Source organism: Eleutherodactylus coqui, chromosome 4, assembly GCF_035609145.1.
Source record: "Eleutherodactylus coqui strain aEleCoq1 chromosome 4, aEleCoq1.hap1, whole genome shotgun sequence".
Taxonomy (NCBI): Eukaryota; Metazoa; Chordata; class Amphibia; order Anura; family Eleutherodactylidae; genus Eleutherodactylus; species Eleutherodactylus coqui.
The window spans coordinates 210,220,816-210,248,722 of record NC_089840.1 but is presented as its reverse complement, the minus strand read 5'-3'; the positions used below and the strand labels follow the sequence as shown (position 1 = coordinate 210,248,722).

At 42.3% G+C, this 27,907-nt stretch overlaps 1 protein-coding gene across 1 annotated transcript; it reads left to right on the top strand.

Annotated features, from left to right (window-relative positions):
• The first annotated feature begins 5,951 nt into the window (after nucleotides 1-5,951).
• DNAJC12 (DnaJ heat shock protein family (Hsp40) member C12) lies at nucleotides 5,952-25,842 on the top strand. The gene is made up of 5 exons (XM_066600686.1): nucleotides 5,952-6,108; nucleotides 14,070-14,148; nucleotides 15,794-15,933; nucleotides 18,963-19,155; nucleotides 23,500-25,842. The coding sequence occupies exons 1-5, from the start codon at nucleotides 5,986-5,988 to the stop codon at nucleotides 23,592-23,594; spliced, it is 630 nt and encodes a 209-aa protein (XP_066456783.1). The 5' UTR covers nucleotides 5,952-5,985; the 3' UTR covers nucleotides 23,595-25,842.
• The last annotated feature ends 2,065 nt before the right edge of the window (nucleotides 25,843-27,907 follow it).

Sequence of the window (27,907 nt, the reverse complement as noted above, 5' to 3'; positions counted from 1 at the left end):
ACAGCTAGAGCCACTGCAAAGAGAGAACCTATCACTGAAAGCTGGGCTAAAGAAGGTTCAGGGACTAGAGAAGACTAGTTTTATATTCAGACAGAAAGTGAAAGTACTGAAGGCCCGGTTGAAGAAGCAGAGATGTATGACAGCAGAGATTATCCATATGGATAGAAGTGGGCTTTCTGTGAAGAGGAAGGGGGAGCATGGCCATAGTCCCAAAATGCTGATACACAAAAGGATACCCCAAGCTTAGAGTTTTGACCCTGGAGGGATAGGTCCTGTGAAAAGACCTATGGCCTTTATCAGAAGGGAAAGATATGTCATACTTCAGTGCCAAAAGTGGACACTAGGGGGCTGGAAAGCAAGCTTTACTGAAGAATTATTTGGCAGGGACAGAGTTAGTCTGTGAGTTAATCAGGTAACACTTGTCTGGATGTAGAAGAAAGGAGATATCTCCTGTCTTACTTAATTCTGTGTCCCTGAGGGAGTTGCTGAGTGAGGTTCCCGTGAGTGGTCTCTGATGGGTCCATTGCAGACCAAGCCACTGCCAGCTGTCAGCCATTCTTATGCCTGCAGAAGAATCCTGAGAGGTTGGAAAGCTTGCTATAGCATGATGTATTTTTGTTAGCCATTAAAAGGTATCATATCTACAAGATTACTTGGTTTCTCTTGCTTGGAACAATCACATTTTTCTGAATATGGTCATGCAGTAATTTTATTGTGCAAAACTCTTTAAATATTAAAAAATGATATAAATTTGTTATCACCCAAACTGTACTGACCTGCAGAGTGGTGTAGTGTACAATATCCATCAGCTCTCCTGTGTGGTATGTAGAGGAGCTGTCTCTATTCCCACTGTATATGCTGATGTAGACTTCTGTTGTGATGTGAACAGGGCCTAGTTATGTGGTATATGTATGTGGACTGATGAGGTATGGGTGGCAGGTCTGGTTTTTGGCCCCTTTACAACCCTGGCAGAATGTATGGTGACATTGCAGTAGAGAGAATTTTCATGTGCTGATTGTTGTGATGCAATGTCATTTTGGCTGGTCTAGAAAGAACTAGATAACACTTTTACATGGAACGTTTGTCATTCAAACAAGCGAAAATGAATGCTAATCAATCAATGTAAACGCAGCCAATGATTGAATGACGAATGAATGAGCAGACATTAAATTTGCTGATTCTCTAATCATTCGGTTCAACCTCCAGTCAATATCTGTGTTCAGCAGCCATCTCTTTATGACACAAACAGGACTTGCTGGACTCCATACTCTGCACGGAGCATACTTGACACTCCAATCTCTGACTCTGAGTATAGTGTGTTCCAAACCAGGGGAAGGGGTATGCTTTGTACAGAACACAGCATCCGGGAAGTCTTATGTGTGTCATGAAGAGACTGCAATGGGATGAAGTTACTAGATCTAGGGCCCAGATGTAAGAAAGGGAGAGCCCTATTATTGAGTGGAGACTCAGAGGGGAGCCCTATTGTTGAGTGGGGCCACAGAAGGGAACCCTATTATTGATTGAATCCCACCTTTAATCTCCAGAATTGACCACCTCGCTCCCATGCTAGCCTTATGTCGATCTCAGTCAGTGCTGAAATCTGATGTAATTTTGGGGCCATAGATAACCGAGTCTGATATATTCTTGATATCTCCTATTAGCTATTATTTTTGTCTACTTGGTTCCAATAGGAAAGTGAATCTGTATCTGTAATGTGCTTCCCAATCTGTACACAATGATTGTGCATGTCATGCAACACCTGCGAATTTGTTCTTTGATGAGTTGAAGTCCTAGACATTCAATGTTGGGAGGCCATTCCCACTTTCGATAAAAAGCAGATCTCCCAAATTCGGTGTGAAACCAACCGTATTCCGTCTTTGTATGGCAGAATTATTCTATCATGGTATGGGAATACTATTTAATCAGCATATGGTGGTACTATTTGGTCACCAGAGAATTATAAATCAGGCCAGCTCACCAGCACTGATAAGATGTACAGCGTTCCTTAGATCAGGTTTAACCAGAACAAAAAAGTCCAGCATCCATTAAAATTCGCAGCTTTAGTGAGTCTTGCTTAAAGTCGCAGGTAAAAAAAAAGGAGATATAGCATAACCTGTATTATTTGGTCACGCTATGTTATTATTTAATCACTGTGTGTTGGTGTCAATCAGTTATAGTATGGCAACAATGCTTGGTCAATGAAGTTAGGACAAATTCAAAGTGATTTAGTTAAAAAGTTTCTCTAGGAATGACACTGATTGAAACATTGGGTTAGATTGACCTCGAGTTTGTTTGAGAACAAAGATAAAAGCTGTAATTTTGATGTCACATGATGAGTGATGTCAGAAAAAAGTAAATGTTTTCCTCTTCAAAAGCAATGAAGAAATTCAACTGAAACATTGGTACACCCATAAATCAAATAAATAACATTAAACCTTTATTATTAAAGGGGTATTCTCTTATGAGACTTTTAAGGCATATCCACAAGATATGTCATAAAAGTCTAATAGGTGCAAGTCCTACCTCTGAGTCCAACACTTGATGTAGAGCCCCTGCTGTCCCCAACCACCCTGAATATGGTGACTGGGTGTGGTTGGGAGGTTAGAATTAGCACTGTGAACGCTGTTTCCGTAATTCCAATGGAGGCAGGTGTAGTGGTCCAGAGGGTCCTCCAGAATAGCCACACATTTATTGTACTGTGAACACCTGTCTATGCGCTCAGACAGAGACATAGGAGGTGTTGTACATCAGAAAGCCCTGTCTTTCACCTTTCTTTCAATAAGCTAAACTAAATGCTTGCCAACAGCTGGCTGCTGATTGGCTGCTTGTCACACAGACACTGATTGGTGAAGGGAGAAAGGTGGGAGTCTCAAGAGCGGGAAAAAGCTCAGGGCGAGACAGGATGTTAGGGGGAGGAATAGCTAAAGAGCGGGAGGACAGACAAAAAGAGAAGGGAGTCATAGTTAGGAGGAGAAGAGTGGATGTGTTGTCATAGGAGGATGTGCAGGAGATGTTCCGCAGAGGGAGAACGTTGCCTGGAGTAGGAAGCCAGGATTATACAAGCTTCCGAAACAACCCACAGTGTAGAGAAACAAACTGGGACCTTTTCATCTAACAGGGAGTTACACTGAACCCTGCTCCATTATATTCAGGGAAAGTAAGAGAGGCCCATCTTTAAACCAGCTTCAGTTACTACCGTAAAGTCTTCTAAATAAACACCCCAACAGATAACTAGGACTGTGGAAGCTTTGTTAGGTAACCTCTAGAAATAAATAGAGAGAGCGTTGTAGAGTAAAGTGTTAAATGTACTGAACTTGATTTGTGAAGCATTATTAACTGTATGCTGCCATTGTTTACAAGTCTGCCATAATCTGCAAGTCTGCCATTGTGTTATTGTACAGTTGCTTCCAAAAAAAGCTAGTAAACTGCATACCTGCAGTTTGCAAACTAAAGCTAACAGGACTCATGTCAGTTATTTAGTCTTTAACTCCGAAGTTCCTGAAGAGGTGCTGGTGTCACGTGACAAACCACCATTGAACTGTGTTTTACTATACTTATTCTTTTGCCACTTTCTGCAGCCGAGCCAGGCACTTCCCCACCATTGCTGGGAGAGATTGCAGAGCCATCCCTGACAACCATCCTGATAACCCCCTGATCTCCCCCACATTGATGTGTCCTGCTTGAACGCTGCACAGGGGCATATCTGCCACTCTAGTAGCCATAGTGTCTGCTACAGGGCCTGCATCTCAAAACTGACTGGGGGCATAAAGAGGCCAATAAATACAGAGCAGGGGCTGAAAGGGAACCTGTCACTAGGTTCATGCTGCCCGAACCATGGACAGCATGAACATGGGATAGGTATGCACATTGCTTCCATGTACGTTTCATTATGAAACAGGATGTCACAGAGGTGGGCCACGTCAGACTCTGCCCTTTTTCTGTATAGAAAGAGAGCTATCAGTCTACAGTATATGATGCGGGAGGGGAGACACTCAGTGCCGTCTTAACAGCATCATAAACCCATTCAACAACTACTTACAGGAAAAAAAATGTAAATTGTGGGTAAAATTAAGCATATATTAATTTTATTGGCACTTCCAACAAAATCGGTGGCTAACATTGCACCTGTGTTCAACCATGTTGTTAATTTTGAAAGTTTTCCAATTTTCTCCTCTGCAGCTCTTTTCCACTTCTGTGTTCCACTCAAAATGTTACGTTTCATTTCTGTTGAAAGGGTTATTCACCTGGAAATATATATTATATGGGGATGTGGCAGGCAGGGTACGACATAGAGAAAACTCAGGAGGACGAGCGAGTTAGTAACTGGTGACCTAGACCGGAGAAACGGAAGCCTAAGTCTCTAGGGTCCATTTTCCTCTTGCACTATAGACGTCTCTTTGCTCATAGTGCCAGGCTACTTTACTACACTTCACAAGATGATCCACACATCCATTTGGCGGGAAATCTCTCTATTATAGAAATTATGGATAATGAGAAATATGGGTAATTTACAAAAATAATTATGGGTACTTTGAAAGTGAAACTGAAAGTGACAAAATTAAGGTCTTCACATATGGCATAGACAGATTGGAGCCAAGTTCATATCCCGCCACACAACATTATCATATGTAATACAAGGTGCATGGAAATGTTAACATACACAGGTTAGTTTGGGGCCCCTATGCTAGTGGGGCCCCGGGAAAGTGTCCATCAGGCCCATGTGTTAAGATGGCACTGGAGACGCTAGCGAGGCCTACCTCTGAAACCTGGAGCTCCATTCTGAGCCAAGTTTCAAAGTATGTTTATTCTGAAATGCCACTGTGTTTTAGAATGAAGCATACATGAACGCAATGTATGTACCCTGTGACGGGGTCCCTTTAAAGAGGCATTATTACATTATTACTGAGCAGAGGCATAAGAAGGCATTATTATGAACCAAAGGAACATCTAGGCACTTTTATTTTGTGTAGGGCACTAAATTCAGCACTTACTGTGTGGGTCTTACTGGGAGCTCAAAAAGGGGAATACTATTATGGTTTGGGGCACTATAAGGGGCATTATTACTATCTGGGGCACTATGGATGGGAAGATCTGTACAAGTGTGACAAATGTAGGGAAGGTGCTGGAAAAGTAAGGAGCCAAGAAGTTGAATTCAGAAGAGACAACTTGTAGCCTGGAGAAGTCATCATGGTGGTCTGGGCAAGATTCAAAAGACGGAAAAAGTGAGCAACTCCAATCTGAGGCGACGTTACCTGTGATCACTGGAAATAACGGCGCACCTGCTCGGGTATTTCCATCAGCCCCATTGAAGTGAAAGGAGCGTTGACTGTGCATACTCAGCCAGTGCTCCATTCAAAGGGGCATCACTACAGGGTAAGAATCAACCCCCATAAGGACATGAGAAAGGGACATGGGAGTCCTGCTCTCCAGATCGGTGGGGGTCTCAATGGTAAGACCCCCACGATCACAAAGTTATGCCTTATCCTGTGGATAGAAGATAATGTGTCATTCCGATAAAACCCCTTTAAATAAAGTTTGTTATTTTGAAAAACTTTTCTGCTTCTGTCTCTTCATTAGAATGCTAAACATTGCAACATGTATGGGCGAGATTACAGCATGTGATGATTTCGAGAAACACCTACCACACATTTTACTCAATGTTCCATCTTTTACTATTGCAAAATGTTATTACCGCCCGCAGTGTAATAATAAAAGCACCTTGTATGTTTGCAGATGCCTGTGGCCTGCTGGTTATTACCAGTCAATGACCTCCTCCTGAAGGAGTATAATACAAACCAGCTTCCTCTCATATTGTACATAATAAGCAGATGTGAGCTGTTTTGTTTTTTCCTTTAACTGTAACTCCCAGTCTGCACTGCGACTGAAGCGGCCTCTCCCCCTCCAAGTGCCAATAGCAAGCAACAAGTGTGGAGCTGCCCATCTAACATAAAAGCTGCTGGAGCCCCCTGTAGCATTAGAAAGTGAATGGAAGCAGAGCCGGTGTCAGCAGCTCATCCTGTCATACAGATGGAGGCTTTTCTAAATAGCAATGAGGAGGCTGTAGGGGAGGATTATTACACTCTGCTGGGCTGCGATGAGCTCTCCACGGTCAGTGTCCATCTTATCTATTCTTCTGCATGCATCTCGCCATCCGTTATCTGTTACCCAATTATTTCTTATAGCTTATTTTTATTATGTGCTTGGAAATGTCTATTTAGATAAATTTTTTTACAAAGCAGGCTGTGATGTGGTTGTGTATAATACATAGTATCTGTGATGTTGCATGTACTTTTAGCATATATTGTATCCATGCATAAAGCCAATGTAACCATTTAGCAATTGGAAGGTAAGTAAAAACAAGTCCCTCTGATCAAACACTCTTATAGTTATCCAATATCTTAATATTAATGACATGCTTGAGAATTCTGATAAATTCTAGACATTCAGACCAATTTCTGAACATTGTATGTAATTATTAGAATTATTTCTTTTTCTTTTTTTTGAGTAATGTCATAAAATATACAGTTACAATAGTGCTGTGTTCTCAGGTGATATTTTCTACTTAATGTATACATTGTTTTTCCTAGTCATTTATGAGTCTATAATAAAACCTAAAATTAATACTGTGAGTAAAAATGTCATATATGTCACCTTATTATGTGGTGTTTAGATATTTTATTTTAATAAATATGGAATTTATATGTTATTATTCTAATGTATCCAACCTAGTATAACAGCTTTACCAAAGATATATTTGACAGTAAGGCCCCGTTCACATGGGCGACAAAGTCGCACGATTTTGTTGCGTTGCTACAATGCTACAAATCACATGTATGAGAAGCCCATACTTTCCTATGGGTTCCTTCACACATGCGATGTTTTGTAGCATGCAACAACCCGACACAAAAACCTCGCTGGTCCGGCGATACGCAAGGTTTTGTAGCCGTTGTTTCCCTATGGAGCCTTCCTCTCTGTTGCATCGCACGAAAACGCTCTCCGCTGCAGCTTCTCCCCAGGTCCTGGCACTGCTTCTCTTCTTCATCTTCAGGCCAGGGATTGAAAAATCCTCGCCTCCTGGAAGCGCTGGCTGTGATTGGCTGACACTTAGCCAATCACAGCAAGTGCTCGATGAATAGCAGTGATTGAACCAATTCATCGAGCACTGGCTGTGATTGGCTAAGCGTCAGCCAATCACAGTCAGCGCTTCCAGCAGCCAGAATCCTGGCCAGAAGATGAAGAAGATGATCAGTCCGGGGACCTGGGGAGAAGCTGCTGCGGCGCCTCAGACAGCACAGGAAAGGTGATGTATACTTTTTTTGTCTTTCAGCTAAAGCTTATTTTCAGGGTAGGGCTTATATATCAAGCCCCCCTGACAATCCTCGCATATGAGGTTACAAAGTCGCGTGACTTTGTAGCATCACATGCAACTTTGTAGCGCTACAAAATCACAGTATTGCCACAAGAAGATGCAGCAATATTGCATGGTGATGCCGTGTCGCCCGTGTTAAGGAGGCCTAAGGGTGCAATGTAAAGATAATTCCACTCTTAGGCTGGCTTCACATAGACAAGATTTTCACAAAATTGTGCCTTTTTTGAATGGGGTCATACAAATGAGTGAATCGCAGCATGTCCTATCTTTGGGCGTGTCCAGTCCAACAGGAGTACACCTGCAGCACCACACAATCACCCACTCCAGATTGGGCAGTTAACCATGCAAAGCCGAGCAAAAGGATCCCAAACCAAGTCTTCAGAGTATTCCAGCGGAGATTAAGTAATAGAGACTCGGAAGCATGAATAGGTGCACCTATTCATGCTGCAGAGCCTCAATTACTTAAATGGGTTGTCCCGCGAAAGCAAGTGGGGTTAATTACTTCTCTATGGCCATATTAATGCACTTTGTAATATACATCGTGCATTAAATATTGGCCATACAGAAGTTATACACTTACCCCCTCCGGTGTTGGCGTCCCCGTCTCCATGGCGCCGACCGAAGCCTTCTTCTGCCTGGATTAGACGTGCTTGCGCTGAAGGAGCCGCTCCGGCGTGCTCGCGCCGCACAGGTCTTCTGCGCATGCGCAGAAGACCTCTGCGGCGTGAGCACGCCGGAGCCGGACAGAAGAGGGCAGACTGCGCAAGCGCGTCTAATCCAGGCAGAAGAAGGCTTCGGTCGGCGCCATGGAGACGGGGACGCCAACACCGGAGGGGGTAAGTGTATAACCTCTGTATGGCCAATATTTAATGCACGATGTATATTACAAAGTGCATTAATATGGCCATACAGAAGTGTATAGACCCACTTGCTTTCGCGGGACAACCCCTTTAATCTCCATCTTTGGGCATGTCATGACATTGCCCATTGTTTTCAACGGGGCCCAGTGGCAGCATCACACCACATGCTAGGTGCACGCGACTACGATGCAAGGTTTCACATTGAAGACAATGGGAAACACTCCGCAAACCTCCGCCGTGGCAGTCAGCCACTGCAGCGGTTCACTACTTCCCCGAAGTGATGTGAGGAGGTTTTGATATAAAAAGGCCTCACATACACATGGAAATTGCATGTTGGTGAGCATGGTATTGGGCTGTAATTCACTGCTGATATTGCACTTGCCCATGAGAAGTTAGCCTTATTCATCTTGATGTCAAAATGACCCAACAAAATAATGAATACACCCACCCAAATGCAATAAAGGATTCACACAGTGTATTCAGGACTTCAATGGTTTGCAGGGATATTCTCATCTGAAGTAGCTCTACACAAGCATATTATATGTGGGAACCCTTGTTTTAACAGTAGGTGGTGGTGGTGGTGGGGGGGGGGGGCAATGCTGAATAGAAACTTTCTTGTTTACATCCCCTACAAATCTTATGGGCCTTTTAGACTGGACGAATGTTGGGCCAACGATGCCCAGTATATTGAAGAGTGCACCTGCAGCACTACTGTATCACCCACTCTGGGTCGAGCAGTCAGCTATGTAAAGCCAGGCAAGAGGATCCAAAGCCAAGTCCTCAGAAGTATCCAAATGGAAGTTATGAAAGGAGAGAGCCAGGCAGCATATATTGGTGCAAAGTTTTTTCTTCTCCCATAATGTGCAGAAAGCTACGTTTCGATCTCCGCGGTCTTTTTCAAGCTTGTTATCTCTGCCCTTGTTTTAATAATAGGTGGGGGAGGGGGCAATGCTGAATAGTAACTTTTATTGTTTACATCCCCTAGAAATCTTAAGGCCCATTTAGACTGGACGAATGTTGGGCAAACGATGCCCGACACTCGTCCCCGCAAATACTCACTCTCATACTGCTGCACGGGAGCTAGTATCACTGGCTCACAGTGGGGAGACTGCAGGAGATTTCTCTCCTCGCACTCCCCCGCCCTTGTCCATTAACTTAACATAGCGGTCGTTCAGTACTGAGCGGTTGCTATTTACACTGAACAATTACTGATCTGCTCATTGTCCATCGTTTATGCTGCTTAAACGATGGACGATGAGCTGATCGTTCAATGTAAATAGCAGCCATTCACTACTGAACGGCCACTATATTAAGTCAATGGAGAGGGGCCGGGGAGTGCGAGGAGAGAAATCTCCTCCAGCCTCCCCACCCCCTTGCTGGCCACTCTGTGAGCGAGCCAGCGATACTAGCTCCTGTGCAACAGCACACAGGGACAATGTTGGGGATCGTAAATGGACCTTAATACATTCATCTCATAGCTCAAAGTATTTGTAGCTCCTCTTAGCTTATGAAGTGGTGCCCCCTATAACATTCAAATAAGAATATAGAAAATAATCACACATCCCAACTGCAAAGCAGTGCTTTTGACTCAAAAAAGTGGAGAAAAGCTTTCTTTCCTCCTAATGGTCCCATAATTTTAAAGGCCTTGGAAGCCTTTGTGCATGAAAAATCAATACACATATATCTCAGTAAGTCCCTACAGAAAAAAAAGATGCACTTGTCTGTTTTTTGAATTATATTTTTCTTCTCATGCATTTTAAAAAGCCTCATACTTGGTGTACAAGCTCTGCTACATTCACGTTTATGGCTAGGGGACATTCCCAGCTCTGATGAACTGGTTTCTCTCCTCAGAGCACACAAGCTCAGCTCTCCCTGTCCTCTTCAGAGGCTGTGAAGCATAACCACACCCATTCAATACTACATACATTTCCATTATCTCTCTGAGGAACTGCTGGTGTTGTTCCTACCCGCTGCTGATAAGAGCAGGAAATTCACCAGGTGTGAATCACAGCCCTCTGAAATAGTAGTTTTCTCTGCTCTCCTTCATAGCTCATTGGAAAGGCAGTAAATGTGGGCTCACAAAAGGGGAGCAGGCTAGGGAAGGAATCAGTGTACACTGACTGCCAGAATTTGCTATGATTTCCATCCTTCAGTTTGCAATACCTTGGAAAACAATACAAGCATAGAAACCAAATAAGCAAAAAGTTTCAATTTCCAGAAATACATTGATTAAAAGAAAAAAACAGTACAAAAGTGTGCATAGCCTTTAGGATCAGAAGCATGAGAGCTCAATTTTTAGTTATTATGGTCTTCTACAAGATTTAGATGATTCATTACACTGATAAGGGTGATGAAAGTTTCACCGTTGTCTCACAGCTGCTATCATGCCATCATATTACTTCCCCTTTATATTGACCAAGGATCTAATTTAGAAAGCTGAAATTTATGGTAACTGGAACAGATGATTGTTCATTCAGGTCACATCAGCACACCAACGTGTTTACCTTGCATACTGAATAGACAGAGCAGTAGTTATATTTGGAATCTAATTGATTATTATGGGTTATTTGGTACTTATCGTCATGCCACTGGGTTTGCCAGTTTAGCCTGCCTGGCATTCAGCATGAGGTGAACATGTTTATGCTTTAACCCTCTCCAATCCACTGTCTGACGTCTGAAGACATTATGATTTAAGGCTGTACAGCTATGATGTTGGAAGATGTCTGTCAGGGTTCTCTTATTGTATATTGCCAGCCTCTCTGCTGTCGGAGCCTATCCAACATGTCACCTCATGCAGTACTGGCTTTAGCCAGCAGATAGCACCATTGTATAATGGCAGAAAAAGAGTAAGCCCCCTAGGCAAACCAGGATACAAATTGGATTGGAAAGGGTTAATGGGAATAAGTTGTAGGGAATATGATGGATCCTACTGATTGGCTTTTTATAACATATCTAGGACGCAATACATCTATTACAGAAGTAGGTTACAAGGCCCTCTGTAGGTGGTACACGGTTCCCTTCTACATGGTTTACTTTAAAATTTGATGCAGAAGCGAATCTTCACATTCACCATTTCTGGAGAGAATATCTCCAGGTACAGGTTCCTTCATCTTTTCCGCTACAAAACTTATTTAACAGGAGACGCTCGTGGAGGCTTCACTCAGTAGGACTTCTGAGGTGGTGGCATAATACACAATATTATTAATTTATTTTTGCTGGCTGTTAGATTAATCACTATGAGAGCTTAGAAAACTAGAGCTATACATTTGGATTATGACAAATGAAACACTTTCCAAAATTTGGGATGATTCCAAGTCTAAATTTGGAACACAAATTTGATTTAGAAAAAAAAAGTATCTCACAGTCTGGGACAGTGTTCCCCAACCTTTTTAGCCTTGGGCACCCTTGTGAAAAATCTTTTTACCATGAGGCACTTCTATCAAAGATGTGTGGTCAACAGGTATAGCTAGGTACCGTATGTAGCTTATCATGATGTTTGATTTTACTACCGTTATTCCTGTGATCCCTATAGTAATAGTGCCCCTCTCAATGGTCCCAGTAGTAATTAATGCCCTAATCAGGAATAATGATCCCCCTTATTTCCCAATCATTAAAAATGCTCTGTCATACTGTCCCCTTCATTAAAAATGCTCCATTTGTCCTGTCAGTAATAATGCTGCCTCTTGTTTTCCCCGGTCTCCCTTATTCTGTATAATTAAAAGAAACAATATACTCCCCTCCTCTGCTATCTAAGCTGCTCTGCTCCAATAGTCCGCTCTTCCACATTAGTCCTTCGTGACTTTCAGGTTGCATGGTCACACGTGACCACTGTGTCCCATTGGCCACACCGGTCATATACCACATAGCACATGACCGCACAGCCAGAAGTCAAGCAGGACTGGATCGGAGGAAAAAGGAAGAAGGTGAGTATAATGTTTCTTTTTTTACTTTATAGGGTCACCCAACCACCTCATAAACTGGAGGGGAATGTCTGTAGCAGCCGCAGTTGTGGGCGACCCCAGCACAAGACCGAAGCACCAGGATTTTTCATGGTTGACTGAGCAACCAATCTGCTCCTGGTGTTGCGGCATCCTTGGCAGATTTTCATGGCACACAGATTCTCATGGTTGGGAATCACTGGTCTGGAGGATCTGTCCCACATTACATACACAACCTACTTATTTTAATGGCAACTCTGTGATCCTCAATTTCCCTAATAGTGCCATGCAGGAAAATACAACATTCGCAGACAGGTTTCCCTATAGATTACAGTTGACCACTGAGGGTCCTAGCAAGGTCATACTTTATGATTAGTTTATTGTTAAGGGACACTTCTAACAAGTAGAGATTCTAAAAAGCAGAACCCCTTTAAAACAGAAGGTACCATAGTTACATGTTCAGTTCTACCGCATATACACCCAACAAGGAAATTACTCTGCATTCTGAGAAAATAGATGCAAAAATGAAAATTGTTCCTTTCGACAAGAGAGTGGAAGCAGTGAATTTGATATTACCAGTAAAAAAAGGCAAAGTGATGTGATCTAGATCGTGATCAAGGATACCTCAAACCTTTTACATTTTCTTCTTATCACATCCCCCTTTTTGCACCACTTTTCTCATTTCTTCATCTCCATAGCTGTGTGGTAGGTGGATGTGCAGTAGGGTTTGCCCTAATTCTTTCTTTTACTGAGGGAGAATTTAGGAGATAAGTGAATAGAGAAGAGTTACACAGGTTGGGAGGTAGATAGACATAGGACAGGGCAGCACTAAGGAGAGCCTTATGAATGGGAGTTTAAGGGAATCTTCCAGGCAAAAATACTTTTGATGATCTGTCCTTAATATAGGTCATCGATAGTTAATCCCGAGTAGTGCACCCCAGCCGATCAGCTGAGCGGGCGCCCACTGTCATCCCCACTACATGCAAGGATTGGAGAGAAAGCTGCTGCTTCACCCCTGTGTAGCCGCCAGTTCTTGCAACTGCAGATGCAGCTCTCATTGAAATCAATGGGAGCTGCGAAGGATAGAGGAATGAATCAGTGTAGGGATTGAATAGAAAGACGAGCTGACTGCTACATTCAGGATACGGTATATTTCAGAAGGAAGAGTTTAGTGAGAGAAAGACTGATCAGTAGGGAGTTACAGTAATCAAGATGAGAATGAATTAAGTCAACAAGAAGAGTTTTTGCTATTTCCAGAGTAATAAAAAGGGAGACTTTGGAGATGTTTTTCAGGTGCAGCTGAGATAAGTGTGCAAGAGATTGAATATATCTCAGAGGAGAGCTCCGAGTCCAATATGACCCCAAGACAGTGAATGTGTTACCTAGGAATTATGGTAGCAAAGTACATGGAATTATCGGGTTAGGTAGGTTAGTAATCACATTATTGTTTTATTGACTATGACATCTGCTTCAAAAAGTGTTACTGTATATAACGAGAGCTTTTCAGATGTGTTTTATGTATACCGCTGCTTATTAAAAACTGGTTCTGTATTACTTCGTTTCAATTTGGTAATAAAATGAATGAACACTAAAAGAGGGTTCAGAAAAACAGTGGTGCAAAGCAAATCCTGAAAATGTGTATTCGTCTATCTTCTCCACTGTTGACAGTAGTAATTAATTCTGCAGCTTTAAACTCTACAGCGGTTATCAGGTAGGTAAGGGTGACTAAGGGAAAACATGGCTGTAATAACAAAAGACTGAGAAGCGGAAGATGAATCACGGCAGGCTGCTCTAGGGAATAGCAGATCATTGTCAGATAGTGTAAGGCTCATTCTTATATCAATAGTCAGAACGACAGAGAAAGACGTCACAAGCAAATTACTCTGTATGTTTTTCCATCAGGTTGAACAAATCATTGCAGAATATAAAGTTAAAGCTCTTGATTGCCATCCTGACAAACATCCCGGAAATCGAAAAGCAGGTATTTAATTATTTCATTGTAATAAGAGACAACGACTTTCATGTATAAAAGATGTTCTAGTAAAAAGTGTTAGTATTGCCCATAGTAACCAATCAGATTGCTTTTAAAAGTTGGATTCTTGGTTGTTATGAGCAACAAATGCTTTTTGTTTTTACATATGAGAGCCAATATGTGACTAGCTAGCCAAAAACATTTTGAAAGGGGAATAGAAAAAACAGACTTAATTGAGATGGGCTGCAATATTTGAAGCACCCCATGGAAAAGAGTGCAATTGTTTCTAGAGAAAAAAGAGACCTGAAGAGCCCCTTGATATCTTCTTACCCAGGTGTATAATAAAGATAATCAATCCTATACCACTGCTCCTCAGAAAAGCAAAGAAACCACTTTGTAGCTGTCTGTATTTTGCCCTAGAAAAGGAAATAGGGGGCATGACTGCACCCACTCAATAGCCTTCGGAAGTGCCAGTCGAAAATGACTTGTACCATCTCTATATTCAATGCAGCCAAGAAGCATGACTAGATATTGGCTAGTTGAAGAAGATATTGGCTCCTAATTGAAACTTCAGGGGACTGTTTAGTTAAAGTAACCCTCCAGTCTCGAGACAAAATTATTTCCCGGGATCGAAGATGTAAGGGGCTGTATACCCTATACTTCATTTGCTCACCCCTTCCTCCGTAATGCCAGTTCTGGTTTCCATTATTGAACAGCCAATATGGCTACCTCCATCTTTAGACTACTTAATCACCTATAGTACAAAGGTAGTGTTAGGACTACCAATGCACTATACCTGCTCTGAGATTGGCCAGTGCTGCTGTGATCAGTGGTGGCCAATCACAGACCAGTTTATAGTATAGTTAGAAAATAGTGGTAGCTATCTTGGCCACACAAAAATGGGACCCAGAACTGGCAGAATGGTGGGCCCACCAAGAAGATGTATAAATATATCAAGAGTTACTACAGAGATATCTCCCACAATCTATTTATACCAAGTACTGTGGCTGTAAACAAGGGGGCGCCCTCTACGTCTAGAGGAAAGAAGGTTTCTACACCGACATAGAAGGGGTTCTTTACTGCAAGAGCAGTGAGAGTATGGAACTCTCTGCCCGAGGATGTGGTGAGCGCAAACTCACTAAAAGAGTACAAGAGGGGCCTGGACGCCTTTCTTGAGCAATACAATATTACATGTTATAGTCATTGATTACTTCAGAAGAGTCTGTCATCTGGGGATTATTCTGATTGCCAGATTGGGAGTTGGGAAGGAATTTTTTTTTGCCTTTTTCTGGATCAACATTAGGGGGGTGGGGGTAAAAATAGGCTGAACTGGATGGACGTATGTCTTTTTGCAGCCTAATATCCTATGTTACTATGTTAAGATCAAGTACAAGTAATATACCTCTGCCAACCCTCCTGTCCCAGAACAGGATTCTGCCCTGATACCAGAGGTATTGAAGTTGCTGTAAACTTTGGTTAGATATTATATGGATATTCTAATCTAAAAAGAACCATCTAACATGACAATCTGTTCTCGTGTCCGCGTGTATAAAGGGAAATATTATCTACGATAACATCTCCAATATGTAGTCTGATTATAAAGATATTCTGAATCTTAATTTGATTCTCAACACCTACATCTATTATTTTCTAGTGGAAGAGTTTCAAAAACTTCAGCAAGCCAAAGACACCCTAACCAATGAGGAGACTCGTGCACATTATGACTATTGGAGACGGAGTAAAATCATGATTCCATTTACACAATGGGAAGCCCTGAATGATTCATTAAAAATGGTAGGTTGTCTTATATGGAGGAGGAACATAACATGGAGCATTCTGGAAAATCACAATGAGCCTGAAGTATATGACAGCGGGAAAGGGAATGAGCCTAGTTTAACCACAAACATAATGAGACTCCATGCTGTCTGGCTTTTAGCTTATAAACATGTTTGCAAGAAGTCACGCTTGTCATGTGACAGAGCATACAATAGCGTTCAATGGGGGATGACGGAAAATATAGTCTCAAGTAATTGAAATCAGAAGATAGGAAACCTAATTTTTTTTTCGTACTGAACACAAGCAATAACATTCCATGCGTGGATGGCGTTCTATTACGACATGTTTGTTATGAATGCAACATGTGCCATTTCGCAATGATTTGTTTTGATTAAATGGTTTCAACATCCTGAATCTTGGAAAGTTGTAAGTAAATATTTCCTAATCCGAGCTTTGTAGTATTATACATAGGGGCTGTTATTCTATGATAACCTTTTGCTCTTTGATTTATTCTGTCTCCTTTTATGACTATTCCATGTGGGTTACTGTTAATTGCCAACTATATGTAGAGCTTGGAGCTCAGGCAGGTATAATGGAGCAGGAATTATCGGTAAACCAAGCAATCATAAACTTCCACTTATTATATTGATCAATGTGTTCTCCTGTATAGCATAGGTTACAAGGTAGCTGCGTGGATCTCACTTGCAGCATTGGGGTCCTGGGTTCAAATCTAAGCAAGGCCAACATCTGTAAAAGTCAGTTGTGTTCTTCCTTTGTTGAACATTGGATTTTCCCCACTTCCAAAACATGAAATGGGCCCTACAGTGTGTGTGGCTCAACTGATGTGCATAATGACTACCTACAGTGCTATGGAATACGGTGATGTTATATATCTAACAGGAAACATTGTTTTATGTCAGTGACAGCTCATTACACAGGGCTATTCAAAAAGAAGGAGCAGATTTGGGGATTTCATTACAAACAATCTACAAAAGACAAGTACACAATCCACACATCACTGGAAAGAGGAAGATTCAAAGTTTTTAAAAACTTATCAGTAAGTTCCATTTTCTGCTGCAGGTGTCTGAGGTCATTGAGGTGCATGGGCAACCAGTGCTTTTCTGATTACATATGCAAGCTAGTTCCACAAATTTTCAGTGCCACTGGTGAATTTGCTTCTTACAAGGCAGCTGTTTTTGGAATCAACCCCAGAATTCACATTGAACAATGGATTCACACTTTGCAAACCGAAGCACACAAAATGATTTTTCCCTCATGGTTTTGCCAATTTTCTATAAACAAGAAACAGTGATGCGGTGTGGTAGAAAATGGAACTTACTGGTATTTCATAAACTTTAAACCTTCCTCCTCTCAGTGATGTGTGGATTGTGTACTTGTCTTTTGTTGCTTGTTTGTAATTAAACCCCCAAATGTGCTCCTTTTTGAATAGCCCTGTATAAGGCCTCATGCACACGGGCAGATTTGAATTGTGAAATCCGCGGAAGGCGTCCGCCTCCGGATTTTGCAGCAAATATCACCCATAGCATGCTATGGCAAAGTGATTTTTCATGCACGCAAGCGGAAAATAGCAGCATGCTCCATTTTTCTGTGGACCATCCTCAGTACCAGAAGACAACAACAGGTACGCAGGGTTGCCAGCCATGGTCAGGACTGAATTCCACTGCAGGATTCTACATGCGGAATCCACCTCTGCCATGTGCATGCGGCCTTACTGAAACTATATCATTATTTAGTATCTTCCTATAAAGAAACATGCAGTAATGCTAGGGTCAGTTAGTGTGAAAGAAAACTGAAGAACCCAGAGAACACTCAAGCTAGCCTGGGAAGAACATTGAGGCATATACATCATGCTTTATATGCTGGTTTCAAGCTTACAAATTATGCAATTTTGTTCCATTCACAAAAATGGGGACTTTTTGAGCTTTCATGCCGAGCTCCACCAGTATTTCAAAAAGAGGGCGGGGCATAGCTTTAGGGGACGCGGCCATATGCCCATACTATTTGCTATGATGTATGACAGAAAATGGTATACATTGTAGCAGAACCCTATGTCAGCCTGTAGTTGGTGTAGGTTTCCATCTGGCACAAGGAGGTGTTCTCAGATGTGACAATTTTTTTTAAGAGGCTTTTACTATAGTTTACTTCAACTGGTGTATGAAACGTTGGCCTAAATAAACATGCCCCCATTGAGTCTCCATGTAGATGTCTTTTATGGTTAGAGTCAAACTTATGGCTTCATTGCTTCAAGCAAGCATAGGCGCATTCAAAGCTGCCGATCCCAATTGTTTAAAACAGGAAATGCTTAGAGGCTTTTTCTGTCGAAGGAGCTATAAAAAGTTATTAGGTTCTGTATGATAAAGAATTGGCCCAACATCAGACAGCAAGATTAATTAGTTCGCTATTGCTTAGTGACATCTTGAGGATCCTGTTATGGGAGGAATCAATGTTATTACAACTAGAAGACGAGCATAGTAGAAAGAAATGTACAATATTGGATACGTTCGTCCATAAAATTGTCTAATTGTAGATAAGTGCTGCGGAATAGGTTGGCGCTAAACAAATAGCACATAGACCAATTCAATGGAAATTAAAGGGGTATTTCCATAACAAAAGGATATGCCATAAATATGTGATAGGTATACATCGAGGTCTGTGAGAGAATGGAGGTAGGAGAGAGCTAGATGGATAATATTAACCTTTTCCAATCCAATTTGTATCCTGGTTTTCCTAAGGACCTTACTCTTTTTCTGCCGTTATACAACGGCGCTATATGCTGGCTAAAGCCAGTACTGCATGAGGTGACACGTTGGATAGGCTCAGACAGCAGAGGCTGGCAATATACAGTAAGAGAACCCCGACGAGCATCTTTCAACATCGGGGCTATACAGCCTTAAATCATAATGTCTTAAGACGTCAGACAGTGGATTGGAAAGGGTTAAGGAAATCATGACTACACCATACAGAAGATTGAATATCCAGACCCAAACATTTGACATAATTTTTATTATAAATCATTTGTATTTTAGTCAATGCACTGGGCTGTGAAAAACAAGAAGGAAGCAATGCTGGAAGCACCAGATAAATCTTCAAGTGAAACACATGATGACATTTCATTTAACTCAGAAGAAAAGAAAAAACAGATCAGCGATGAAAACGAGGATCTTGTATTGAAGAAAACACCAGAAGATATTGATTTGCTGTCGCCTAAAAGTCCTGAAGGTAACAGCACAATTAAATTAAGTGTTCAGTCGATGTGGTCTTTAAACTGATGCTTGACTTGTGGAAAGTCCTTCTTAAATGTCACCCTTTGGACGTGAATTACTAGTGCTTTATTACTGATACACTGTATGTCTGTTCTTCCTTGAAGCACGAAGCAAAGTTAAAAGTCAAAATAACATTGTTAAGAAAGTCGATTCTCTTTGGCTGTCTTGCAGTAATTGGGTTACTAGCAAAAGAACAGCAGTAAGGAGGATGAGCCGTAGATGTAGGAACATGGTAAAAAACCAATTGATCCAATGTAGCAAACACAATGCAACTACCCAATCTAATCTGATTAGTTAGGAGTTTGGTACTTCCATTTCTTTTCTATAAGCGGTCTAATCACAGGGCTTCATGGAAACATACTAACAGTGATGTAGGCAGTAAGTGCCTAACATTCACAATGAATCTAGTTCTTCTGATCTGCTTCCTGTCACCCAAGGAGACGAATCGGCAAGTCGGAGAATGTTTGTATCATTATGTACATAGAAAACAGATGGTTGTGACACTTATTGTACTGTAGTGCTGGAGGGTGGTATCTAAGGACAAGAAGATGTCATTGCTCATAGATGTCAGAGTAGCCTTCCATCTTACAGTATATGGCTGTCATTAAATGTCCACTTTTGCAACCAATTTTTATCTATTGCTACAAGAGAAATAATGAAGCTTCACTACAAATTGTCTTGATTAAAAACTTCTTAGCATAATGTATTTCTAGTTTCCATATATACCTATGTAGGGGTGTAACTAAAGGCTCATGGGCCCAAGTGCAAAAGTTTATCTTGGGGCCCCCCAACTTCTCTAAACCCCTTAATGCAAAGGCATAACTTGAAACTCCTGGGCCCCAATGCAAAACCTGTAACAGGGCCCCCAACTATAATGCTTTATTCATAGTACTGGGCTCCCTATATGGAGAAGAGAGGCCTTATGGGCCGCCTAAGGCTCCTGGGCCCGAGTGCAACTGTATCCCCTATAGTTACGCCAGTGGACCTATGTGATTCCAAGGTAAAAGACAGCAAACAAACCCTGTATATTCTGATCCTGCAGTCATACTCACTACTCGTTTCTATCTGTTCCCTATTGCTTGCTAACTTACCAAAGATGGTTGTGAACATGTACATACATTATCCTCCCAAAAATATTTGGACACCCCTGTCAGTAGAATGGATTGTGTCTTATTAGCATCTCACGTGTGGTAAACCATTAAACCATGCTACATAAGATGCAGACCCTTTGAGGTGCCAGCCATAGTTTATGATAGGAAGTGCATACTGTTGAATATATGGATTATTGCACACAAGCTATCCATCATAAAGCACAGTGCGTCGGACAGTCTACAGTGGTGCAAGGAGCATCTTCATTGGACAGTTGAGCAATGGAAGAACATTCTATGCAGTGATGAATCGCACTACTCCACCTTCACACCAGATGGATAAGCCTGGGGAATGCCTTTTGTCTGAGGGTTTTGTACCAATAGTTAAAGGAATTCTGTCACCAGATTCATAAGGTTTGACTCAGAGCTGAGCTCCAAGTCATGGAGGCAAGCTGTGTCTACTTCTCCCTACCTGTATCACACAGATTGACAGCACTCGCCCCTGTTGGGTATAGGGAGAGAGCTGTCACTTGGCATTATGCCTGCCTCCATGACTCAGAGATCAGCTCCAATTCATACTTCATGAACCTGGAGACAGAATCTCTTTAAGTACGACAGAGGTTCCATTATGGTCAGGAGATGTTTTACGTGGCATGCTCTTGGTCCATTGGTTGTAGTGGTAAGAACCATGAACATGGAGGTGTATCTTGGCATTCTTGATAATATTGTACTGCAAATAATATGGCAATACTCTGGGAATGAACAGCAATACTTCCAGCAAGACAACGTGCCTTGTCACAAATTTAATGCTGTTTTATGTTGGTTTGAGGATATGCCTGTTCCTTGACTGGACTGGCTTGCACAAAGTCCAGACCTGAACCCTACTGAACATGCCGGGTCAGGAAATATGAACAGTGTCTGATGTGTATCAGACGTTACATGAAGAGTATCCAATGCCAATGGAGCCCCACTAAGTATTACCATATGTAAATATACACTACTTCTGATTTTGGCTCAGGTGTCTAATTACTTTTGGTAGGATAGTGTACACCTTATAACGATCTGGTAGCATTACACCACACAAGAGCATATCTTCCCTTTTTACTAGTAGTCTAGAAAAATGAACATTTTTCATGTAACTACTCGAGTGGATTCCAGAATACAATTTTATAGGATTCATTGTTTTTTTTTGTTTTTTGATGACCACACTTAGATTGGCTTGTGTCCTCTCTTTGTTCCCAAAATCATAGCCCTGTATAATTCTACTTTGATGATAGTAAATGCATATATAGTACTATTCACCAATAATGTCATAAGGTAAGGATATATACCTTCAGTCTTATAGTATATTCTTATAATGAAGAACCATACATTGATCTGAGCCATTACTGCAGAAAGAAGACGGCCGTACCTGAAGACGGACGTCTCTCTGCAGCGCTGATGAAAGAACACATGTCCGGCAATGAAGCCGGTCACATGTTCTTTCCTCCGGTGCTGCAGAGAGACGTCCATCTTCAGGTACGGCCGTCTGCTACCTGCAGTAACATGGGCACCGATGCGCCCGTGTGACTGAGCCCTTAGACTGCAAATAGGTCTACAACACTACAAACTCTTTAATGTATGACTTCTTGCACATCATAATAATAAATAATAAAAATAATCTTTATTTGTATAGCGCCAACTTATTCCACAGTGCTTTCAGGCATGGAAGAACACAGACAATACAACAATTACATGTGGTATACAATCAGTTTAAAAGAAATGGGCTGGGGGTAATACAGGAGGTACAAGGAAGGGAGATGAGGCATGGGGGAACACAGGCAGGATGGGAATTACTTGCGGAATGCAGTTATTAGGAAGCAAACGAGGTGAGGGCGGTGAGGAGGTGCAGGAGTAGAGGTCGTATGCGATGGGCAGGGTGAAAGGTGTGGGGACCTATAGTGAGGGGCAGGGAGACTAGGTCAGAAGATTTGGTATGCCTCCCTAAAGAGGTGCATTTTTAAGGCACGTCTGAAGTTTCGTGCATCGGGAATTGTCCGGATACCTTGGGGTAGAGCGTTCCAGAGGATGGGTACTGCTCTGGTGAAGTTCTGTAGGCGAGCATGCGAGGTTCGTATTAGAGGGGTATTTAGTCTGAGTGTGTTAGCTGATAGGAGTGTGCGGGCTAGGTGGTGAATAGACCGGAGGGAAGCGATGTACTGTGGCATGGCACCAAGGAGAGCTTTGTGGGTAAGGAGTTTAAATTTAGTTCTGCAGTGAATGGGCAGCCAATGCAGTGACTGGTATAGTGCAGAGGCGTCTGAGAGATGGCTGGATAGAAAAATGAGTCTAGCTGCTGCGTTTAGTATGGATTGGAGAGTGGAGAGTCTGGTGCAGGGAAGGCCAATGAATATCAAGTTGAAGTAGTGGAGTCGGGAGTGGATGAGGGTGATAATGAGTGTCTTTAGCGTGTCCGTGGTTAGGAACACAATCACAACATAATCCTCCTCTACGTCACCTTTCCTTCTATCCTGAAAGAATTTAAAAGGGCCAATCTAGCAAAAACACATTTTTTTCTATCAATACTCCCCTCCCCTGATTGCCTGTCACACTTTGGAGGTCTTCTCTGTGTATTGCAGCTAGCTCCTTGCAATGCAGCCTCCTGTTCGATATGTATCAGGCACCATCTTGATGTTGAGATATTTTGGTTTAAAAAAATCAGTACAGCATTAGCTAGAGGCTGTACCATTCTGCATGCTTGGTGGACAGTTTCAATACCTTCTATATATTTACCCAAATAAGCTACCGCCCATAAGTATACAGTCTGGAGGATAAGCTGTGATCTCTATTATAACTTTGTGACAGGAGCCTCTAATCATTTTCAGTAACTGTGACTCTCTGCACTATTTGCAATGAAAGGAGGTGGGATGGGGGCGGGGCCAAGTTCTGAGAATTAGCCCCACCCCCATCCCGGCTCTCTCCATTGCAAACAGTGCAGAGGGGCGGAGAGGAGGCAGAGAGGGGGCGGGAGCTCAGTTCCTGCTCCTGGCTCTTCCATCCTCCCCCCCCCCTGCACATGAGGACGACGTATATCAGCTCAAAACCGAGCCAATATACGTTCGTGGGAATGCAGCCTAAACACGTGAATAAGCCTTAAAAGTCATTATATTGGATTAATTACTTGCACTGTCAGGATGCACTAAAGTAGCAGTTTGTTCTTTGTCATTTAATAGGAAGTTCTGACATGACTCACTGTCTTCTGCGCTTTCGTTGGTCTGCTGAGGCTCCCTCGGATCTCCTTCGGAAATTCAGAAATTATGAAATCTAGACCTCATCCCTGAAGTATTATATGGTCTTTCCTCTAATATAATATAGAAAAATAATATATTTATGTATTTTTACAGCTACGTATTCGTACTTGCCTATTTAACCTAAATAAGTAGAAGCTTTATATTCTATTGTAAATTGAAATACATCAAGAAACATTTACAAGCGTGTACATGTGCAAGACTTACATCGATTTGTTAAATAAGTGCACTCATAAAGGTAAAGCCCATATCTGGGTGTTTTAGGCCCAGCCTATAGACTTGATTGATTTTAACTATTGCATGATAGCTGTAGTCCTCAAGCTTGCATGCATCTCAACATACTGTACTACTTTGGACTACAGCGTAGTTTGATAGTTAAAAGAAGTCAGTAACACACAGAATGTCTCCATGTAGTCCAATTGTAAAAAGTGCCATACAATGACAATGTATCTATTGTTGTGGAATAGTAGGCATAATTGGAAATGTGCATGCTGAAAACTATACATTTATGAATTAAAAAAAGGGATTTTAAAGGTGTATACTCTGTCATAAGTACATGAGGAATAGAACTATATGTGGTCATTATATATGTATCCTACATTTTTTAAGCAGTTTTCCCCTCCACAGGCTCCATTTCTAATTTTTAGTTTTACCTAAGGTTATGGGTAGGGTAAAGAGTAGCTGCTATGTCATCTCTCGTACACTGCACACAAAGAAGATCAGATCCTACACCACTATCACTATCCCTAGCTACAGAGAAACAGCAGCATGGAGGCAGTTATACAGCAATGCTGAACAGTGTAGATGTGAATTCAGTAGTTATGACACAGTAAAACACTATTAGCTGCTGCACCATTTCTAGGTGCATCTGTCGGCTTCTGTTGCACTCAGCTCCTGCTGCTTTCATATACATCTATGGCAGCATGTAATCTGATAATTGTAGCTGACAGTCCATCTCATCACTCAAGATAGCAAGATAGATTTAGCAGTGCGTGAACAATTCAGGAGTAATGGGGACAGTAGGAAAAGAGACTGAAAAATTGAGAATGAACTCTGATAAGCTCTATTACAGGGTTTCTTATGTTCACTGATTTATGCAAAGTTTGTTGAAAGTAGTGACCGCTTAAGGAATGATCTGCCTAAACCAGCACGTTTCTATGCACCTAATAGCAAGCAGAATCTAATCACACATATGCCCTATATACTATATATTGATTTACAGTACTCAGCATCCCACATCCTGAGTACTGCAGTAAACTGGAGAACTGCTCAACTTTCCACTGACATCTACTGGTGAGGAGAAGAATAGGATCAGGGATATGTTAGATTAACAATCCTTTGTTTCACCATGAGATAAACAGCAATAGAGGTGTCTGGTTGTAGTTTATCCTATGGCAGTAAACAAGCAGGCTCCTAATTTGAATGTGCACATTTATAGGAAAGTGTTTTATATGGAAGTGTTGTGGACAGTTTTAGAAAGGACTAGAGGGCCTATAGGAATAGCTATGATACAAAGTAACTGCTGCTATCAGCACTACATAGATACGCTCCAGTGTGGGTAGATCATCTCTCTCAGTTTGTCTAAAATGGAAGCCCAACTTTGGCTGGGGTCACACCGGATGTAAATCCCACGGAAATCTCGCAGAGATGACCACACCGAAAAAGTGCAAGATTTCCATGGGATAAGCGCAGCTTCAAACCCCGAGGCCTTAAGCCACGGGTTTGGAAGCAGTTTCGCTGCCTGCATTTCTACTGCGGCTGTCTCTCCCCATAAAGAGAGGCCTCTGCGGAAATGAAAAAAGAATTCACATACTGTGTCTTTACTTTCCGCGCCGCATGTCCATTTTCACGCGACTTGGCAGCAACGTGTGGATGAGATTTTTGCAAAATATTGTCCAATTCGCTGTCTTTTCCCAGGATTAGGAGCCGCGGGCGGAATTGCTGTGCGGACATTCTGCATGGATATTCTACCCCGTGTGAACCCAGCCTAAGGGTCCCTTTAGACAAGGAGCCTCATGTGGCACAGTATACAGTCCTAAGCTCTAGCTAGTTATAATCAGCAAACAGGTTTACTGCTCAAACCTCCAATTCAGTTGAGCCCAGGGTGTTATGGTCACACAACAAATTGCTGCTAAGAACTGGAAGCCCATCTGTTCTGACCCAAGTCTAATCATTGTATATGGTGTAATCTAATGATTGATTAATATGTGTATGTATTTATGGTTCATGTGTAATGTGCATTACTTTCTAATAAATTGTCAAGCAACAGTCCTTGTTTATTTGTATATATAAACTCTAGACTAGAGATGAGCGAACACCAAAATGTTCGGGTGTTCGTTATCCGGAACGAACTTCCCGCGATGTCCGGGTGTTCGTTTCGAATAACGAACCCCATTGAAGTCAATGGGCGACCCGAACATTTTTGTATTTCGCCGATGCTCGCTAAGGTTTTCATGTGTGAAAATCTGGGCAATTCAAGAAAGTGATGGGAATGACACAGTGACGGATAGGGCAGGCGAGGGGCTACATGGTGGGCTGCATCTCAAGTTCACAGGTCCCACTATTAAGCCACAATAGCGGCAAGAGTGCCCCCCCCCCCCACTGTCAGCATAAAGATCGTTCTCCTCTGCCACAGCTGTAACAGCTGTAGCAGAGAAGAACGATGTTTGCCCATTGAATTCAATGGAGCGGCAATACAGCAGGTTCCACTGAATGCAATGGGCTGCCCGCGATTGCAGGATGAATGGTCGGAAAGGGGTTAAATATATAACCCCTTTCCTGCAATTCATCCAGAAATGTGTTACACTAAAAATATATACCGGCGTATAAGACGACCCCCCAACTGTCACCTTATATGCCGGTAATACAGTGGAGCAAAGAATAAAAAGCATTACTTACGTTTTTAGATGATCTGCGGCGCTCCTGCAGGCTGTCACTCCCTCCTAATCCACGGCAGACAAGCTTTCTCTATGAAAGCCTTGAAATCCCCGCCTCCAGAAACACAGCCAATCACAGCCATTCAATGACATCATTGTCATTGGCTGTGATTGGCTGAAGGCACGTGTCTTTCTGGAGGCAGGGATTTAAAGCCTTTCATAGAGAAAGCTTGTCTGCCGTGGATTAGGAGGGAGTGACAGCCTGCAGGAGCGCCGCAGATCATCTAAAAACGTAAGTAATGATTTTTATTCTTTGCTCCACTGTATTGCCGGCGTATAAGGTGACAGTTGGGGGGTCGTCTTATACGCCCGGTCGCCTTATACGCCGGCATATATTTTTAGTGTAACACATTTCTGGATGAATTGCAGGAAGGGGGTTATATATTTAACCCCTTTCCGACCATTCATCCTGCGATCGCCGGCAGCCCATTGCATTCAGTGGAACATGCTGTATTGCCGCTCCATTGAATTCAATGGGCAAACATCGTTCTTCTCTGCTACAGCTGTTACAGCTGTGCCAGAGAAGAAGGATTTGTCTTCTACATGTTCTCAATGGGGTCAGCGCTGCTGCCGCTGGCCCCATTGAGCGCATATAGAATGCATCCATAGCGAACCGCGGGAGGGGCAGACTTTTATATCAGGCGGACACCTTATCTCCCCAGCCACTCACAGCAGGGGGGTGGTATAGGGCTTAAACGTTGCAGGGGGAAGTTGTAATGCCTTCCCTGTCTTTATATTGGCCAAAAAAAAGCGCTAACGTCTCAGGGAAGAAAGTTAAAGTAACCCGGACACCGCATGGTGTTCGTTACGGATAACGAACATACCGAACACCCTAATATTCGCACGAATATCAAGCTCGGACGAACACGTTCGCTCATCTCTACTCTAGACAACTGGATAAGTAGTCAGTGCATACGTAATTCACGGTGAAAGCTGTTCTCATATGCATTTCTTAGCTCAATTAATCTTTCTCTTCCTGGCATTTTGGGATCCAGTCACTTGACTGGTAATAAGAGAAGAGAATGCATCTTACATAGAAGATGCTCAAATATGCATAGTTATAGCGCTAACACTTTTTATGGCTGAGATGGGAAAAGCCGGCACTCTGTCCAGACTACCCGTCAGAAAGAGCCGAGCGCACTGTCCATAGCACTCATTGAAGTGAAAGAGTGCTAAGGTAAAAGTAGGGCACAGTGCTAGGCTGTTTCCGTAGCTCCTAGTGCCTTATATGAGAGCTATGGAGACAGCGCTCCGACTGCTTGGCCAGTAATCATAACAATGATTTCCCATCTTGGCTATGAAATTCAAGATGAGAATACCCCTTTAAGGCCCCCCTACACAGTTTAGTAGTCTGAACCTGCAAATAACAGTGGGACCGGACAACTCTTTAATGTGTA

Excerpts from the sequence above, each read along its gene's own strand:
- DNAJC12 (XM_066600686.1), top strand. The coding sequence starts at position 5,986 with ATGGAAGCAGAGCCGGTGTCAGCAGCTCATCCTGTCATACAGATGGAG. Across the intron at positions 6,109-14,069 it reads GCTGCGATGAGCTCTCCACG|GTTGAACAAATCATTGCAGA; the intron begins GTCAGTGTCCAT and ends TTTTTCCATCAG. Across the intron at positions 15,934-18,962 it reads TGAATGATTCATTAAAAATG|TCAATGCACTGGGCTGTGAA; the intron begins GTAGGTTGTCTT and ends TTTGTATTTTAG.